Source organism: Lotus japonicus, chromosome 4 (genome assembly GCF_012489685.1).
Source record: "Lotus japonicus ecotype B-129 chromosome 4, LjGifu_v1.2".
Classification (NCBI taxonomy): Eukaryota; Viridiplantae; Streptophyta; class Magnoliopsida; order Fabales; family Fabaceae; genus Lotus; species Lotus japonicus.
Window position 1 is genome coordinate 80,717,219 of NC_080044.1, and position 17,063 is coordinate 80,734,281.

At 35.3% G+C, this 17,063-nt stretch overlaps 3 protein-coding genes across 3 annotated transcripts; 1 reads left to right on the forward strand and 2 right to left on the reverse strand.

Moving 5' to 3' along the window:
- Positions 1–5,283: 5,283 nt before the first annotated feature.
- Positions 5,284–6,369, forward strand: LOC130714626 (ethylene-responsive transcription factor CRF1-like). Its single transcript, XM_057564538.1, has one exon. It carries the CDS (start codon positions 5,334–5,336, stop codon positions 6,321–6,323), a length of 990 nt encoding a protein of 329 aa, XP_057420521.1. The 5' UTR covers positions 5,284–5,333; the 3' UTR covers positions 6,324–6,369.
- Positions 6,370–10,169: 3,800 nt separating this feature from the next.
- LOC130714168 (early nodulin-like protein 14) lies at positions 10,170–11,086 on the reverse strand. Its single transcript, XM_057564062.1, has 2 exons — positions 10,823–11,086; positions 10,170–10,602 (listed from the first exon to the last, which is right to left on the reverse strand). Exons 1-2 carry the CDS (start codon positions 11,001–11,003, stop codon positions 10,379–10,381), a joined length of 405 nt encoding a protein of 134 aa, XP_057420045.1. The 5' UTR covers positions 11,004–11,086; the 3' UTR covers positions 10,170–10,378.
- A 3,792-nt stretch (positions 11,087–14,878) lies between these two features.
- LOC130711149 (arabinogalactan protein 41-like) lies at positions 14,879–16,265 on the reverse strand. Its single transcript, XM_057560647.1, has 2 exons — positions 15,980–16,265; positions 14,879–15,235 (listed from the first exon to the last, which is right to left on the reverse strand). Exons 1-2 carry the CDS (start codon positions 16,104–16,106, stop codon positions 15,138–15,140), a joined length of 225 nt encoding a protein of 74 aa, XP_057416630.1. The 5' UTR covers positions 16,107–16,265; the 3' UTR covers positions 14,879–15,137.
- Between the last annotated feature and the right edge of the window lie 798 nt (positions 16,266–17,063).

Consider the following 17,063-nt stretch of genomic DNA (forward strand, 5'->3'; position numbering starts at 1 on the left):
TTAAATACAATACTTGCTCTTAGAGGAATTGCTTCATTAACACTTTGTCAGTTCTGTATCTTATACATTCTTGATTCTACCTTAACTTTCTTGATATCGTAATGGCTTAACTCAATGCATGCAGTCTGCAGAGTCCTCTCTATGAAGAATAAAATTGTTGAATTGGGTGAATTACATTTGGATAGTGATCAATGTGTAATCTCGGATTATTCAAAATCTACCACAAAGGAGTCCAAATTAAGGGATATTTACAGATTCATAACTAACACAAATTGTCATGAGATACACACTCTCATGATAATTCAAATATAAATCATGATAATAAGATTATTGTTGAACATTCACAATATGAAACACCTGTTTGCAACTCTGTTTTTCAGAAGGATAGAAAAGCACATAGTAAGTATAATGTATCAAAAATTGAAGGGTTCTCTTAAAAGTGATATGCTTGACCCTACCATCACAAAAACAGTGGGCGCAAAGGGTTTATTTCCCTTATGTCTCAATGTCTTCTTTTTCCCTTGTTTCCATCTTCTTTCAGGCTCTTTTCATGACACTATGTATCCTACAAGCTTGTGTTTGAATTTTGAAACCTCATATTCATATACAAGCTATAAGAAATTGCTAATTGAGAGATGACTCAGTCAACGTGCTTGCAAGTTGCAATTCAATTGATAGTTTGATGCTGACCATGTTAATATTGGAAGTGGGATCCTTTATTAGACCACTTTTGTCCCTCCACAATTATATGAGAACTGTTCCATTCCGCTCTGCTTGGAGGCTTTACCTGGGAAAAGATCCTATCAAGGAAGAATAACTACAAACTCATAAGAAAAAACTAAGAAAACTGATGACAAGGTAAAATGAGAGCAATCAACTCAAATTTTCTGGGTAATTTTCATTCATCATAGAGTCTACATTATATGGTTCTTTTACATATCCTAGAATTAGGGAAAGGTTGACAAGTATCAACATCTTAGCATTAGGAGAAGGTTCTAGATATGATTGTTAGTAACAAAGTAGAAATAAGACAAAAATAAATTCAGCAAAAGCAACTAAATGTAATATTTCTTCTCATGGGAGGCCCATTCCCTCTACTAATAGGTCGTAGTTGACCTCAAGTTTAAGTTGGTGGATTGGACTTCAAGCATTGATTCGTTGGAATGGGGATGAGCCATAAAAAAAATTGATGCTCAAGTCAATTTATGATGAGTATAAAAATATGCATACTTCAATTGTGACTTGTGACCTCGTAATTATAAGCAAGATTCTTACATATGCTTCTTCTATTTAGAAAGTTCGAGATACTCTAGAAGTGATTTGAGACGATGAAGGTCCTCCTTTTGAGGATGAGAGTCTTGGAGCATGTTGTCGTTGGGTCAAGTCGGCCCAAATCACAGCTTCATCTTGCATTGCTCAGTTGGGCCAAGTAGGGTAAACGGATTGGGCTAAGAAGAAGTGGGCCAATGCAAATTGGACTAGGAATTCGGTCCACAACAAGAATCAAACCAACCAATTTTGCGAGAATCCAAAAGCCAGTAATAATAAGTGATTATTCTATAATCGTTTATTTATAAGTCGATTTGAGAAGTTTAATAAAATAAGCTCAAAATAGTTTATCAATAGATATAAGTTATTATCCATAAGCTAATCGATTTGAGTAGTTTACAAGTTCAAAACAGCTTATAAGTAAGTTATAAGCACTTGTGAACATTTAAATAAACATTTATGTTATAAAATAAACTCAAATAAGTTCTTTCAAAATCCAACTTGATTAGTACTTTATTATTCAAGGTTCAACCGTAATTATCTGTGACTGGTGTAGTTAAAGAGAAAAGGTGGAAATCTTTATTACTGAAAGCAATTATAACCCATCAATGTTTTGGAAAATACTACTATCTATCTATTCCTCACATTAAATGGATGGAGTTTTGAAGTAATACTGTAGACCAAAATATGATTCGAGAGTTACATGTTGCCATTTATTGAAAGTCTACTTTTGGAAAAGAAATTAACTACCAATAAACTGAATATGCAAATTAAGAAGGTTCCATAAAATGTGAGGTACACTACACTGAGGAGTGTGGTAGATAATGAAAATGAAGGCACAGCTAGCTAGTCTTGAATGACCAGATTCTAGGGTCAGGTAGATGATGTTTTCAATTTTTCCATTTACTAGTCTGGTCAAAAGGTTCTAACTTGCAGAGCAATGTTAAATCTTTTTTCCTAACTTATTCAAGAGTAACTCTGCAAAGGTGTTTAAACTTTAAATGTTTCACCAGCCCCCTCAGCTTTTATGCATTACTGACCCTGCTAAGGTTAGTTTTTGATTGATTAATGGAATTGATTATTGAATGTTTTGGAGTGTGGGAACTTTAAGGTGAGTAGGTGAGTATTTTATTGTTAGTATTATCATATTTATGCTTTCCTCTGTTACAAAGCATGTTAGAGACAGAGTTGTACCATGTAGAAAGAAAATATGATTTTGGGCAGAGCAGAGAAGTGCTTATGAGATGCTGCAATTTGATGGCAGATGGTGCAGCTGGTTCACATGGTCCCGCATAAACCAGTTAATGGAGAGCTTACTATGCTAGTGAATCTTTCTGCTGTATTGACATGGATAAAGCTCCAAAACTAAGTAGTTGATTTGATACCTTGTCAAACTAATCAATATTCTTTATATTATATTTAAGAAGCTAAAATCTCATGAAATTAAGGATTTGGCCTGTCTGAAAGTGTATACAAGATCATATAAAATCCATAATCGCACCGACCCTCTGGCATAAGTAAGAACAGTGCCTAAAGTTAACCAGAAAATTGATCAGAATTAGATTATTTAATTATCAACATTGAGTACAAGCACCTGAATTATATAGCAGATGGGGTACATTTACAATGAGATGACAAAGAGTGGGAATCACAGTCCGCAAACTGTTCTGACACTCTGATGAGATGACTAATCAGATACTTAGGAGCAGATGGGGTAGTGATTAAGGTAGCGATAGATGTTATTTGTTAAGATGATTTGCTGATTTCTTCGTAACATAGCAGGTTTCACTTACCTTTTTTCAATCATGCACTAATTGATTTCACATACTTTGCCTGAGACACCTGCAAGTGCAAGGTGATATATAAATTATAATTCTCATAATAATGTATATTTACCATAAAATAAGATTGAGTGTCTATGTATACACTTAGTGCGGAAATTCTATGGTCCACTTATAAATCATATTTTTTCTGCTAACATTTTTACATATTATTTAGGCTAAAAAACATTTTTTGCCCCTGATGTTTTAAGTTTGTGCAAATTCTGCCCCTACTCTATTTTTGTCGACGTTTCTACCCCTCATGTTTTCAAACAGTGCACTGTCTACCCCTCCGTCAGTCAGGCTTTCCCAGGAGTGGTTCCTGAGTGGATTGGAGAGATGAAGAAGAGTATATGAAGTTGATGATGATCAAGGAAATGATAGAAATTAAATTTGCTTGATGTATATATCAATTATGCATGTAATTGAACTGGATAAATGCATGTTTTGCTACTTACAGGTCTTGAATTTGAATCTCTCTTGCCCCTTTTCTCAATTTCACTTGTAATTTCCACGTGACAGTTCCAAAAAATATATAACAAAAAAGTCACATCAGCTCATTCCGTTGGTTTTTTAACGTTTAACTGATGGAGAGGTAGACGGTGCACTGTTTGAAAACATAAGGGGTAGAAACATCGATAAAAATATAGTAGGGGCAGAATTTACACAAACTTGAAACATCAGGGACCAAAACTGCTTTTTAGCCTATTATTTATAATATATTTTGTATATGTTAAAATTAATTAACAAATAAGGTATTTTAACTTGTGAATTGATTTTTTCTTGGTTTCAAAAACCACACAAATCCCTCTTAGTGAATTGTTATTGATATAAGTTTAAAAAAAAAAAGAATTGTTATTGATATCTTATGAAATTCTAATTATAATTTTGATCCATTCATATCAATTTTTTTCTATATCACATTTGTACTAACTTTTTCATTCATTTTCTATCTTCTTTAATAGAAGAAACCACACTAGAATTGTATATTTTTTCCACTCATTATTTTTTTTTATAAACCAAAGAATTGTATTCAACCTTAGCACAAGGAGTGCTAAACCCAAATACATAAAAGGTAGAAGAAGAAAAAAAGTCTAGAAATTCAAAGACATACGAATAACGTAGTCAATGACCACCCACTAAAACGCAACCAACAAATGAGGCAAAGACCAAAGAACCATTAAACATGACCATGCCTTATAAGAAACAAGGCTACACCCACTCAAACTGCCCACCCAAAATTACAGAATTGATAAACAATCAACTAGATTTGTCTTCCATTCAAACAAAGTATTCTAAAAACCTTACAGAATTGAAAAACAAGATTTGTCTTTCGTTCAAACAAAGAATTCTGAAAACCTTATGCCTTTACCTTCATCCATTGGCAGGAGCACGTCTGATTTAAATCTACAATATGATCTTATCCCAATCTCCATCCCTAAATAATAACATTCATCACCATCCATAAAGACCAAACAACAGCCACACATCCAAATAAAAAGAGCAAGAAAATAACAGATGGTCTCAACTTTACTCAGCCTCAAGACAAAACGGACAATCGGAGTCATCAAGACTTAGAGCCACTCCGCACCTCCGTAAATTATCCCTGGTCTGAATACGATTCGATAGCAAGCACCGCACAAATGCTTTCACATTTCACTTATAGTTGTAATCTTTTCTCTTTTCATATATATTTATGTGCTAGATTCGGAATTTGAAAGAGCTTCTAATTGGCTACGTAAGAGTATAAATGACCAGGAAAGAAGTATAAACTAGAGAGTTAAATTGATTTGGTGAAATTATTCTCTTAAATCCTACAAAATAGGTCTTAAGTAAACTTTGTTCTAATACACAACTTTTTCTACCTTAAGAATAGGATTCATAACTATTTTACTAGTGCTGTTATGCTTGGTACATCAAGAATATTTCACTTCAAATACCAACAATTTTTTTTTTCTTTTCTATATTTTAAATCTCTCAGTCTCACACTCTCACTCGACTATTCAAAAACGTGATTATTCTGTTTCACACTTAAGTGCTGTGCAAGTCATTGACACTGTTATTCTCTTCTATTTTGAAGGTAAATTTCCTTAAAAATCTCATTCTTCAGTACTCTTAACACACTACTAGTATTTAAAACCGTGCCATTCTTATGAATGACAGATATCTTCTCTGTTTTCCATTTCCTATTTTATTCTCTCCGTCTCCATTTCTCTCTAAACTTCAACCTTGAGTTGATTTGACATGCCTGAACCTTCCCCCAAGTACATTCAACACCTCAACCGCACCAAACTCCTCATGAAACCAGCACAATTAGAAGAACACACCATTAACAAGAAGCACCCCTGTCCCAGGCTCATTCGAATCCATGTCACCGACGGCGACGCCACCGACTCCGACTCTGACTCCGACACACCCTCCTCCCAGAAGCGCCGCCGGGTGAAAACCTTCGTTCATGAGGTCACCATTGAATATCAAAACGCTGCTTCCAAGAAGAGAAGCAAGGCCAAACCCAGCACCGCCGGCGGTCAAGTCCGGCCAGCTCCGGTGGGAGTGTCCCCCGGCAAGAAATTCAGGGGAGTGAGGCAGCGGCCGTGGGGGAAGTGGGCGGCGGAGATAAGAGACCCCTGGCGGCGTGTGCGGCGGTGGCTGGGCACCTACAACACAGCTGAAGAAGCCGCCATTGTGTACGATAAAGCCGCCATTGAGCTTCGCGGCTTTAACGCGCTTACCAATTTCATTCAGCTGCCGGTGGAAAATAAAAACTCCGGCGAAGAATGTGAAAACGTCAACCTGCTTTCTCCGACCTCTGTTCTTCAGTATTCTGAGGAAACAACAGAGTCTGACAATGGTGTTTTCGCTCATCCCATGAGAGAATTAAACCATGAATATGAAAACGAAGAATCTGGGAATTCATGTGATCAAGTTTCAGAAGATAAGTTCGAAACAGAGTCAATCTTTCCCGTTTCAAGTGATGTGGAATTTGACTTTGAGATTCAGAGTGCAATGGATATATTTGACAATGCCCATAAAACCATATGGGAATGCATGTTCTTCCCTGATGACAATTTCTCTGATCAAAGCTTTGTCTTTTGCAGTGAAAGTTGTGATTTCAGTTTCCCAAGTTGGCATAGAGATTATGATCATTTTCAAGATATTGGGGATTTTCTTGTTTCGGATAACAGTTTTGATTCCTTCATTAAACATGATTCTCGTACTTGTATTTCCAATTAAAATGAAACAAGTTTTGTATTAGGAGGGTTGAATTATTTAGTTTTCATTGGGGTATTAATTGTAATGACTAATTAGTGTTTTAGTAACATTTAATTTATGTTTTTAAGCTATTTATGTCTCATTTGCATATGTACTTATTGTATTTTACATTGAAATTTCTAAATTAAGAGTTAAGATCAATCATTTGTAACTTTTTTCCTTTTTATACATTTAATTAGGTATGTTTGGAAGAGATTTTATTTCAGAAAGCAATATTTTCTTTGAAGAGTTTATTCCTATATTGTATAAGTCATTGTAAGTGCTTTAAGAAAATGAGAACAATTTGAAAAGAATAATGTCTTTTCTTTATTATCTTTTCAAATTTCTGAATTTAAAAATAATTTTTAGAAACAATTTTCAAAATATGTTTTTAATTAAAAGAAAAAATAGAAGAAAAGAAAAACTGTTGGAATGATTTGTGATTTGAAAAATAGAAACAAGAACATGATTTTAGTTTCAAACTGAAAATAATAATTGATTTAAGAACTAATTTAAAAGATTATTTATATTATACATGGGTTTTTCTGTTATTTAAAACTAAAATTCAGTTTATTTAACAATAATCAAACTTACTCAAATAGCTTGGTAATTTCTTTGGTGCTTATTCCAATTGGAGGAGTTTCATGCATTTTGCTTTGATTTGCAATGATTTCATTTGTAATGAATTTTTTAAATTTACAACTCAATCATTTATAGTCTTAATAATGAGCTATATGATACTACCAGATGCATATTTTCCTCTATAGCTTATAGTCTTCTACATTCAAGGTATATATGGTTTTGTGTGTCATACCTTGAGGTATTATTACACTTTCGTAGTAAAGTCTTACACTAAATGACATGTAATGCTCACACCTAAATAACCTAAGCTGTTCATTGTCCGTGCTGTATATGTACCCATGAATTGTTAAACTCTGCAATTCTTGTAGTCATAGAGTTTTCTCTGGTGGAATCAGTTAATGCCTCCAGCTACACGTACTTCACCAGATATTCAAACCTTACCAGAAAAATTTGCTAGGGGCCGGATAGTTTGGTTCAGAAATTCAGGTTCTAAAAATTCATCTCGATCATATTGATCTTATTAATTTGACAAAAGAACATTAGGAATTAGCTAGTCAAACACAGACAGAAAGTGAACTCTATCACTTGCTTCCTCCAATTCCCTTTTCTCTTTTTTGGTTTTTCCGATGCCTAAAGCAATTAAAAGGAAAAAGCCAAATAGAGCATGCCAATAAGCTCGAGTACATAATTTTGTGTTTTAGCCAAATCGAGGCTTGTTTCAGACTTCCCAAAAAATTCAGAGTAAAAGAATAAGGCAGGATTTCAAGATTGGGCCAAATGGGCAGGTAAATAATGAGTTTGAAATTCAGTTCAGAACATAAAACTTTGTTCCATTCCAAAATTACAATAAATTAATTAACTTTTGTTCAAATCAAAATTCACAAATAGTCTAATTACTCCATGATTCAAGCAATAATGATCAAATTGATTTGGGTTGGATGAATAATTGGTTGAGTTAATTTTGAATAGGAACAAAATCCACTGCAATTAACTTTATAAAACTCGTAAAAGCCTCCGATACAGAAAATCTCATTTACTTTTACTTTGAGCATTGATTCATTTACAATTTACTTTCTCTTCTATTTCATTTTCACTTACCTTCTAGTTCTATCTTTCTCTTATGTTGCAGTCACATCATCTATAATATCTCTTAATTATATTTCTTTTCTTCCTTATCTCATTAGGCGTAGGTGTATTAGAAGTGTCAACAAAACATTATTGCTTTTACTTTTTACTCACTCTCTCCCTAATTATAAAGTATTCTTCATATAATTATGCTTATTAAGAAAACATGTTAATGATGTTAATTAGTGTATTACTATTAAACAAAATTATGCAATCTTTCACGTTTACCATTAATTAAGTATTGAGTTGTGTGGAAAATCGTTAACTATTAATGGTAATCAAAATTTCGGCATTACAAAAGTATAATAAATACAATAGGTAAAGCTCTAATCTGAAGGGAAAATTAAAACTCCGATTTGAAGGAGAAAACCTTCGATCTTGCATGTAGGGAAAAACTTCAATCTTGCACGATTCTAAACATGAGAGGAGATATTCACGCCGGAAGAAAAGGGTTTGTGGGTTAAAGTGGAGGGCTTTGTGAGTGAAGAAGAGAAGTGAGGATGAAAGGGGTTCCTAGCCAAAATAGGAGCGATCGTCGATGTACCTTCAACGTTGTACACAGTTGTGGCTAAGAAACACTGTCGTTGCTTAGAAAAGAAGTTGGCCATGTGAGCGCCAATGGAGGGAGGAAGTTGCAGCGCCGAGGCTAAAAGAATGAAGGAAAAAAAAGGTTGAAGATGTGCTCGACGGCCATGGCTAGGGTTTGAGAGAGAAGAAAGAAAAATGAGGAAGAAGGAGAGGGAGAGAGAGTCGTGGCTAGGGTTTGAGGAAAGGGAGAAGAAAGAGGCTACTTAAAGGGCAACATGTTCAAGTGGTTTTCCCACCGTTGGGGGCGGTATTGACCGATTGAACTGATATTTTTTGCCCGTTGGGCTCTTCTACTTTTTCTAATCCATTTTTACTCTTCTTTTTTTCATTTTGCCCGCTTTTGGTTTTTATTTTATTTTATTTTATTATTTGGGTCATTTTAAAATATAGTTTCGTTTGAAGCATATATTTATCCTTTAAATAAAATTTTTCACGTTAGCAACAATTTAACGCGTAAAAAATATATATGAAGTATTATAGGAATATGAGAAAAAGTTTGATGCACCGACGGTGTAAAGTTTATTTACACCGTCAACCAATCAGATTTCAAGGATATGCCACGTCAATTAATGAAATTAAATGAAAAAATAGATTTTCTCACATCATTGAAATCTGATTGGTTGACGGTGTAAAATAGCTTTACACCGTCGGTGCATCAAAATTAAACTCTAGGAATATTAGGTGAGAATAAATAATGTAAATATATGGGGTGGTGTGAGATCAATAAAAAGTAAAATAAGGTATATATTATTAGAGCAAAATACTTTAAAAATAAAACTATTAGAGCAAAATATGTATCTGCATTTTATAGGCCCACAAAAGTGATAAAATATCAATTTAAAATATTAAGATTGGAGATGCTCTAGTGACTAGTAGTCTAATGGCATTCGAACTATGAGCATAATGATGCATAAATGGAATAATTAGAAATTATCTTCACTCTTCGTAACACCAACATTCTTACAAGGGGAAATTGACTACTAAAGACGTGTGTGTGTTGAGACTTGAGAGGGGAAATTGACTAAAGAGTGAAGATGTTAGTTAGTATGTGAGAAAGTGGCAGTGTTTGGTCACTGTCTGGTTGATCAAGGATTGCAGGTTCGATTTCATCAATTTCAAAAAAAACTTGCTGGCTCCCATAGAAGAATGAATGTCCTACTTCTTCTTTTTTTTTTTTTTTTGGTCAAGAGAATGTCCTACTTCAAACTTCAAATTACTGGGATCTTTGGAACTCAGCCACCACTTGTCGCTTAAAGGGCTCAGGCCCTGAGCCCCTGACACTGTGAATGCTTCCCCTTTCTCCCTTCCCATGTTCTCCATCAGATTTGGTCCCCATGCACCCTCATACTTTTTTATTTATTTATTTATGTCCCCACCCTGATACTGTGCATTAGGTATATATGTATGTACATTTTTGCTTGTTTACATTTATTTGACACCCTAATTATATATCTAGCACCCCAAAAATAGAAAACATTTAACACCATTATATTATCATTTTTCTAACTTAAAATTGACTAATGACATTGAAAATACACCAAGAGGCAAGAGCAATTCTGATTTAATATACAAATACTAGTATGTACACATACAATAGGGATAAATACAAAATTACAAATACCACAGAACACAAACTCCGTATGGTACAAAACTCAAAGAATGGGAGAAACTTAAGCCCACAATCTACATTGATTTACAGTACAAGGGCCCAATGCTGTTAAAAAGGCTGAATTATTGATTAATTAATGGGAGCTGGGCTTTCCCTGAGGAACAGTAATTGCGATCTTTTGGCCTCCCTCGCAATGTTTGCCCACGGAATTTATGAAGAAATAGTCACCGGGCTTGTCCAAAGAAATGATGGTGTCTCCTCTGAAGAACGTGCTTATGGTTTTTCTGGTAGTGCAATGATCGTAGTCATCCTTGTTTACTTGTAACACAGTGTTCAGCCCGGGCCTGTACTTAAAACCTGCAATAAACAAAAAGGATACATGCACTTCATTAGTTTGCAAATAGTTAAACAAAACTTAATGTAGCTAGAAAAGCAATGGCTTGCTCAAGTGGAATTCAAATAGTTTGTCCCATTTAATATCTCATTTTCTGTCACACAAATAAAATTTTAAATATGAAATGAAAAAAGTTTATGCGAATGAATCATTAATTGAGGAAACAGAAGTGTTAGCACATACGGAGTTCGTCACCAACAGCAAAATTTTGCTTCTTGGCCCAGGTACCGTAAAAAGTTGAGTAATTGGGCAAACTCCAACCCGTTTGGTCTCCAATAATGTGAATTTTTGAACTCACAGGCACCAATGTAATGAAGCCAATCATGGCAAAGATGAAGAAACTAAGGTGCATTTTCTCGGCCATTTTTTCCTCCAACTTGTGTTTGTGTTGGCTTTTTCCTGAACTTGTGATGATATCTGATGGAAAAAGTTGGGATTGAATTGCAGGTAGTGCTCACTAAAATTGGCATTTTCCTTTTAGCTCTGTGGTTTAATTTCATTAGGAAACTCACTATCCTTGACCATGTCCAATTATGGCTCAGAAAGGAGAACGGCTCAGTTTCAAGTCTTGAAATGAGGAGGGGGTAAATATTAATGGAATGGGAGTGCTTTCAGTGCTATCAAGAAACATAAAACAAGAGGCTCACAATCAACCAAGTTTTTATTAAAAGAATTTGATTAAAAAGTTTAAACAAATGCTTTTAACCACTAATCAACTATCTCAAAAAAACAAAAACAAAAACCACTAATCAACACCACTTACATATGAAATTTTTACTAATCCACTATAATTTTGTATAACAATTTATATTCACATATTTTTTTCATTTTACCCCGATTATTTTTTTCTATCCCGTCACAAATTATATATTTCACATTTTTTTTCTATTATTTGAGGCGTGGCTAAATTATTCTTTTCTAGATTATTCTTTTTCCGGAAAAAGTGAGAAAACACGTGGTAAGAAACAGGAGGAGCACACATGTGAGCAGTAATAAATAATAAAAATTGCGTACCCAAACCCAGTTGGTGTCATAAGAAGGGTTTAATTTAATTGAATTTTAAGCTATATCCTAAAACCCTAAAATTCGAGAATGGAAGAACAAGGTGCAGCGAAACCAGTGTGTGCAGAAGAAGCTTTGAATCTGCTGAATTGCGTTGCTCAATCTTCCTACGATCAAGACAAATGCCTTCACCTTCTCAATTCTTTGCGCGACTGCGTGCTTGCCAAGGTACTTTTTGTTTCCCTTTCATAAGGGCTTTTGATTTTGGCTTTAGAATTAGTTGTACAAGTATTTCCAAAATCCAAACAAGCACACTAATAGCATGTTTCTTTAGTTGTGTTTGAAGAGTTAGAATCGATTCTACTTTTACAAAAGCTAAGGAAAGTAGCTTCTTCTAACCATGATTTTGATTTCACCATGAATTCTCAGTGAGTTTCCAACTTTCCATACATACAATAGGGGGTTATGTTCCCCCCAACTAGTTCCTTATTGTTCTTTTAGTTGTTATGTGACTGTTGGTTCATTTTAGTTCTTTTCATGTTTTGATAAAACTTGAAATGTGTTGAATGGACTCTAGACGATAAGTTTGTCATAGATTCTTGTAAGGTATCAAAATGGATTGAGAGAGGGAGGAAGAAAATTATCTCTTGAGAGAAAGTAATGGCTTTGCCTTTGCCTTTGTCTTCAGAGAAACTTTAGTCTGATATGGATGCAATATAATTATGCACTTCAGAGTTGATTCATTGTTTATGGCATTGCCTTTTCCTTCCAACTTAATTTCTGGATATATTTTAAGTTCATGTACACAGATGTTTGCACTTGTTGATGCATTTTCTGTTTCTTAAGTTGAATTTGTTTTCTGTCTCAACAGAAAGTGAAGAAGTTTTCCTTAGCTGGACAAGAACAACAGGAAACTAAGCCGAGTAGTAGTAACTAAGGAGGCTTAATCATGTATTGGTATCCCTGATTGGCTGATTCTCAAGGCCCTTATAATTTATACTTTCATGTATCATCCCCTCACATGACACTAATCCATATTTACCCTTTCCCCCCCTGTTTTGATGTGCAGAAGCTATTCAGTTTCAAATATGAATTTCATTTATCCACAAATAACTCTGATTTTGACAATTTTTTGGTTTCAATTTAAGGTGAAATCCATGGCATGTATCTTCGTCGTTGAATGTTATGCTAGTTGTTTGTGTTCTTACTCACCTTAATCACAATTTGTGGCTCAGGGTTAACCTAGCACAAGATTTCCAGTTTACTTTGATCAGCATTTTTTAGTTGATCAGCTTAAACAGAACACTTTGGCAAGTTGCAATGATATTCATATCCTGTTACGGTTGTATGTGTTAGTTAACCGAAACTAGGACTCTGAGCATTCTAATGAATGAATTTCTGATTCTACATGATAATTTGGATCAATATGGGACAAGATAACCATATTATCTAACTGATGGTTAATGGTCAATTGACCAAACTCAACTTGAAGAAATTTTTATTATCCGTTTGCTTAAATTCATATAGAAGTTTATACATAGTTTACAAAAGGTATGTGATTGTGCAAAAGTGGTTCTCAATGTTTAAAATAAGCAGTCGACATCTTGGATCTTGTTGCCATGAGCGAAATTAGTCCATCCGTCCATCTTCGTTAGTTGACTAACAGAATGTGCTGATGTGTCATTTTTTTACCACTTAAACATTTGTTTTTTTTCTTTCTATGTCATCAAGTTCAACCCCACCATCTTCTTTCCTCTCACTACCACAACACCACTACCACACCACTACCACTACCTTCTCAACCACACTTCTTCCACCACCACTCAACCACCACACTCCTCCACCACTGTGAGATACACAATCAAGGGAGGATATGAGAGAAGAATAAGCTAAGACTCTCCTCAAAACCCCATTTCCCAAAAACAAATCTCTACTTTCTCCAAATCCATTTTCCAATTTCCAACATATTCGATTAAAGAAGGTTAAAGAGAACAAAATAAGCAGAGGAAATTTTGCATTGCTCATCTTCATCTTAATCAAACAAAACCCTAAAATAATACTCAAACCTAGAAAAAGCTTGAACCTTCGGTCGAAGAAAATGGTGCACCCGACAGAGAAAGCTTGAATATGAAGATCCATACTAGAAAACTAAAAGAACAATAGCAGGTGAGGGCGAATAGGGGGTGTGAAAAAGGAAGAGACCTAGAACCTAGATATGGTGGGAGTGGGGCGGGGGTGAAATTAATTAATTTAGGGATTCGCCACCACATGCAACACATGATTACATGCCTTGGTTCTTTCAACAACGAATAACAGTCTCTGAACGTGATTGCATGCCTTGATAGCTGTCTTCAAATGCAATTTGTCTAGGCTACGTTGTCGTCACTGGGATTGTCTATGTCGTCTCCATTGTTCGGACAAGGTTGGGTTTGTGGAGGTCAAATCTGTGATAGTGATACAGGTTATCTGACTTGAGCGATGGACGATGTGATGGTATTGGTTGGTAGCTTGTCTCGAGTGGTTATGACTTATGAGTTTGATGGTTTCGATGGCTAGGTTCTTCTATGATAAAACATGGTGTTGGTTGTTTTGGTTTAGAGGGAGGTTGTGTTGGATGCATTAATTGTGATTTGAGGGTTTGGAAAGGATGCAAGTTTGGTGTATAACTGTATATTAAGGTCTGGGAAGTCGCAGTTATTGTTGATGGTGGGTTTGAACAACTCTTCAGGCTTAAGATTGACGCAGGTCTAATGTGAATTGAGGGTTGGTCACAGTGAGTTAGGATGAAGATAAAGATGAGCTTAGTGTTTTGGTGGGGGGGGGGGGTGGGGGGGGGGGAAATAAGGTTTTAATCATTATTTATCCGGATGGCATGGTAACATAAGGTGGCACATCAATTAATGATGTACACATCAGCACATTCCATTAGTCAGTTGATGGAGATGGACATAATGAAGGACTGATTTCTCTCACAGCAAAAAAATTCGGGATGTTGACCTCATTTTGAATATTGAAGATCACTTTTGCACAATCACATTAGATTTTTTTTTTGGTTACACAATCACATTAGATTAAACTCAAAAGTGCAATTATGCCTTTTTAAAAAAGTTGACAAAACTCTAAGGTTAAGAAATTGTTTTTACAGGTATTCAAACACATTAAATTTTCTTATGAGTTTCAAGAAAATAACCGCTTTCTACCTTGGAGTAGTTTATTTCTGATGGTTGTCTCTCATAATGGCAGAAGCAAGATTATCCTTACATTAATAATAGCGAAAACATAGACAATAATATCTAGGTCTGTCACTCAAATGAATGTGACATTGCTACCACAAAGCACTAAATTGCACAAATCCCATTCAACCCTGGAAAAAAAACATGAAACCTCTGCACAATCTCAATCAGTTTCATATCATAATCACATTCCCCCCTGCTTGCACGAAACATGTTAATCTAAGTCATAAAAAACAAAACCGACATCCTTCATTGCTTGAAATTCAAAAGCTGGAGGAAATGTCAGCCGAGTGGATAAGGTATGTGAGTACCAGAGCCAACAACATCAACACATATGCAACACCTTGATCAACAGCCGACCCTGAATAACCCAACAGAAGAGTAAATTCAAAATAATGCAGAACAATAATCTTGATATTCATTTCCTACAAAAAATTTATACAGGGTGGGGTGGGGTAGCTCAGTTGACAACAGAAGCAGAATGTGATGGAAAGTTTTTGGGTTCAATCTCCACAAAATTCACCCCCTACACCCTCAGAGGGATTAAGAGTCTTATCTGTAACTAAATTCCGGATTCATAACAGTCGATATGGGAAGGATGATTGGATACCAAGCGGTTTATAAGAAAAAAAACCACTTACAAATATCAAATTGCCTGAATCTAAAAAATCTCAATTATTTCCTAGCTAAACCCTGGAATGTCACATCCAATAGTTGGTTGTGAGACTAATCCTCAGCTACATTATCAGCACACTAAACGGTGGAGACTAACCTTTCATAGAATTTCTGGCTTTAGATATTTAAATTCATATTATGTCCCTAATCCATATCTAACTCCAAATATTTGAACAAAAATTAAAGATTTAGGGTTTCTAATGAAACGAAATTGGGAAATTTTAGAATTACAGAAACTAAATTAGTTTGAAGATTCAATTCACACAAAGCCTAGGTATGAAAAAATCAAATAAACCGTATTAAAATAATGCATATACATAATGTGGTTAATCCAAAGGAAGCATGAAAACGAAACTATGAACTATCCAGATCCAAACAATCGAAAATGGTATAAGCAAAGTTGATATCAGATCTGCGTAGAAAACATTACCGTCACTGGTAGGAGCAGGTGCAGGTGCCGGAGTCTGAGCATTGACGGCGGCAGGGACAGAAAGGGCGAAAATGAGAGCGGCGATCATGGCCACAATTCCGAATCCGAAAGAGTTTTTGGGACCCATGATTGATCGATTTCAAATTTTCAATGTCTCTCTCTGCAGCACTCTCTCTTGTGTGGATCGGGGAAGAGAAGCGCAGAGAGAGAGAGATCGGATCAGAGAAGAAGAGAATGTGAGGGGCGGCGGAGCGAGGGTTTTAAAAGGCGGTTACAGAGGGAGGTGCGAGGGAGAGACAAAGGAGGAGAGGGGCAACCGGTGAAGCCGGTAAAGGGAAAATGCCATTGTGGGGTCCAGTGTCCAGCCGTATGTTTCGGCAACCCATGTGATGGATAGCCCATTGGTTTCCAAGTTTGGATTCCCCGTTCTCTATCACTCTGACTTGGATTTTTGGCGTCATATGTTGTTTCTGCCACCCACTCTCATTCTCACCCATCTCTCGTCACGTGTGATGTCTTTTATACAAATATATAAAAAAAAAAACTCTTTCAAAATTTTAAAATATATATGGTATAGAAATTTTATGCAGATTATAACCAAATTTAAAAATAAGACAAAAATATAATTTCAAACAAACCAATTTTAATGTTCATAAATTTAAAACAAAATATCACACACTTCTCAATACTCTTATATCATAAGTGAATATCTCTTTCAATAAATTGAGTTATTGAGGAACATGAAAGAATGTGACTATTCAATCTCTTTCCAACATGACGCGAATGCTGATAGTTTTCTTCTTCCATTAGTAAATATGAATTTCTGTATTGTCGTTAAGAACATTCATTGCTTCCTTTCAATGAGACACACACACAAAACATTATGATGACTCGATTTCCAAGCATGCTTAAGACCTAAGACAAATTGCACAACCAGTAACATTGCAAGAAACGAATACTCCACACCAAAACTGTCTTAGAAACCTATCTTCCATCCGAATCACGATTGGCCCTTCTAGCACAAATCCTACTCACACTTGAAAGTTAGCTCTCATCCACTGTGAGCCGCACTCTAGATAGGTTC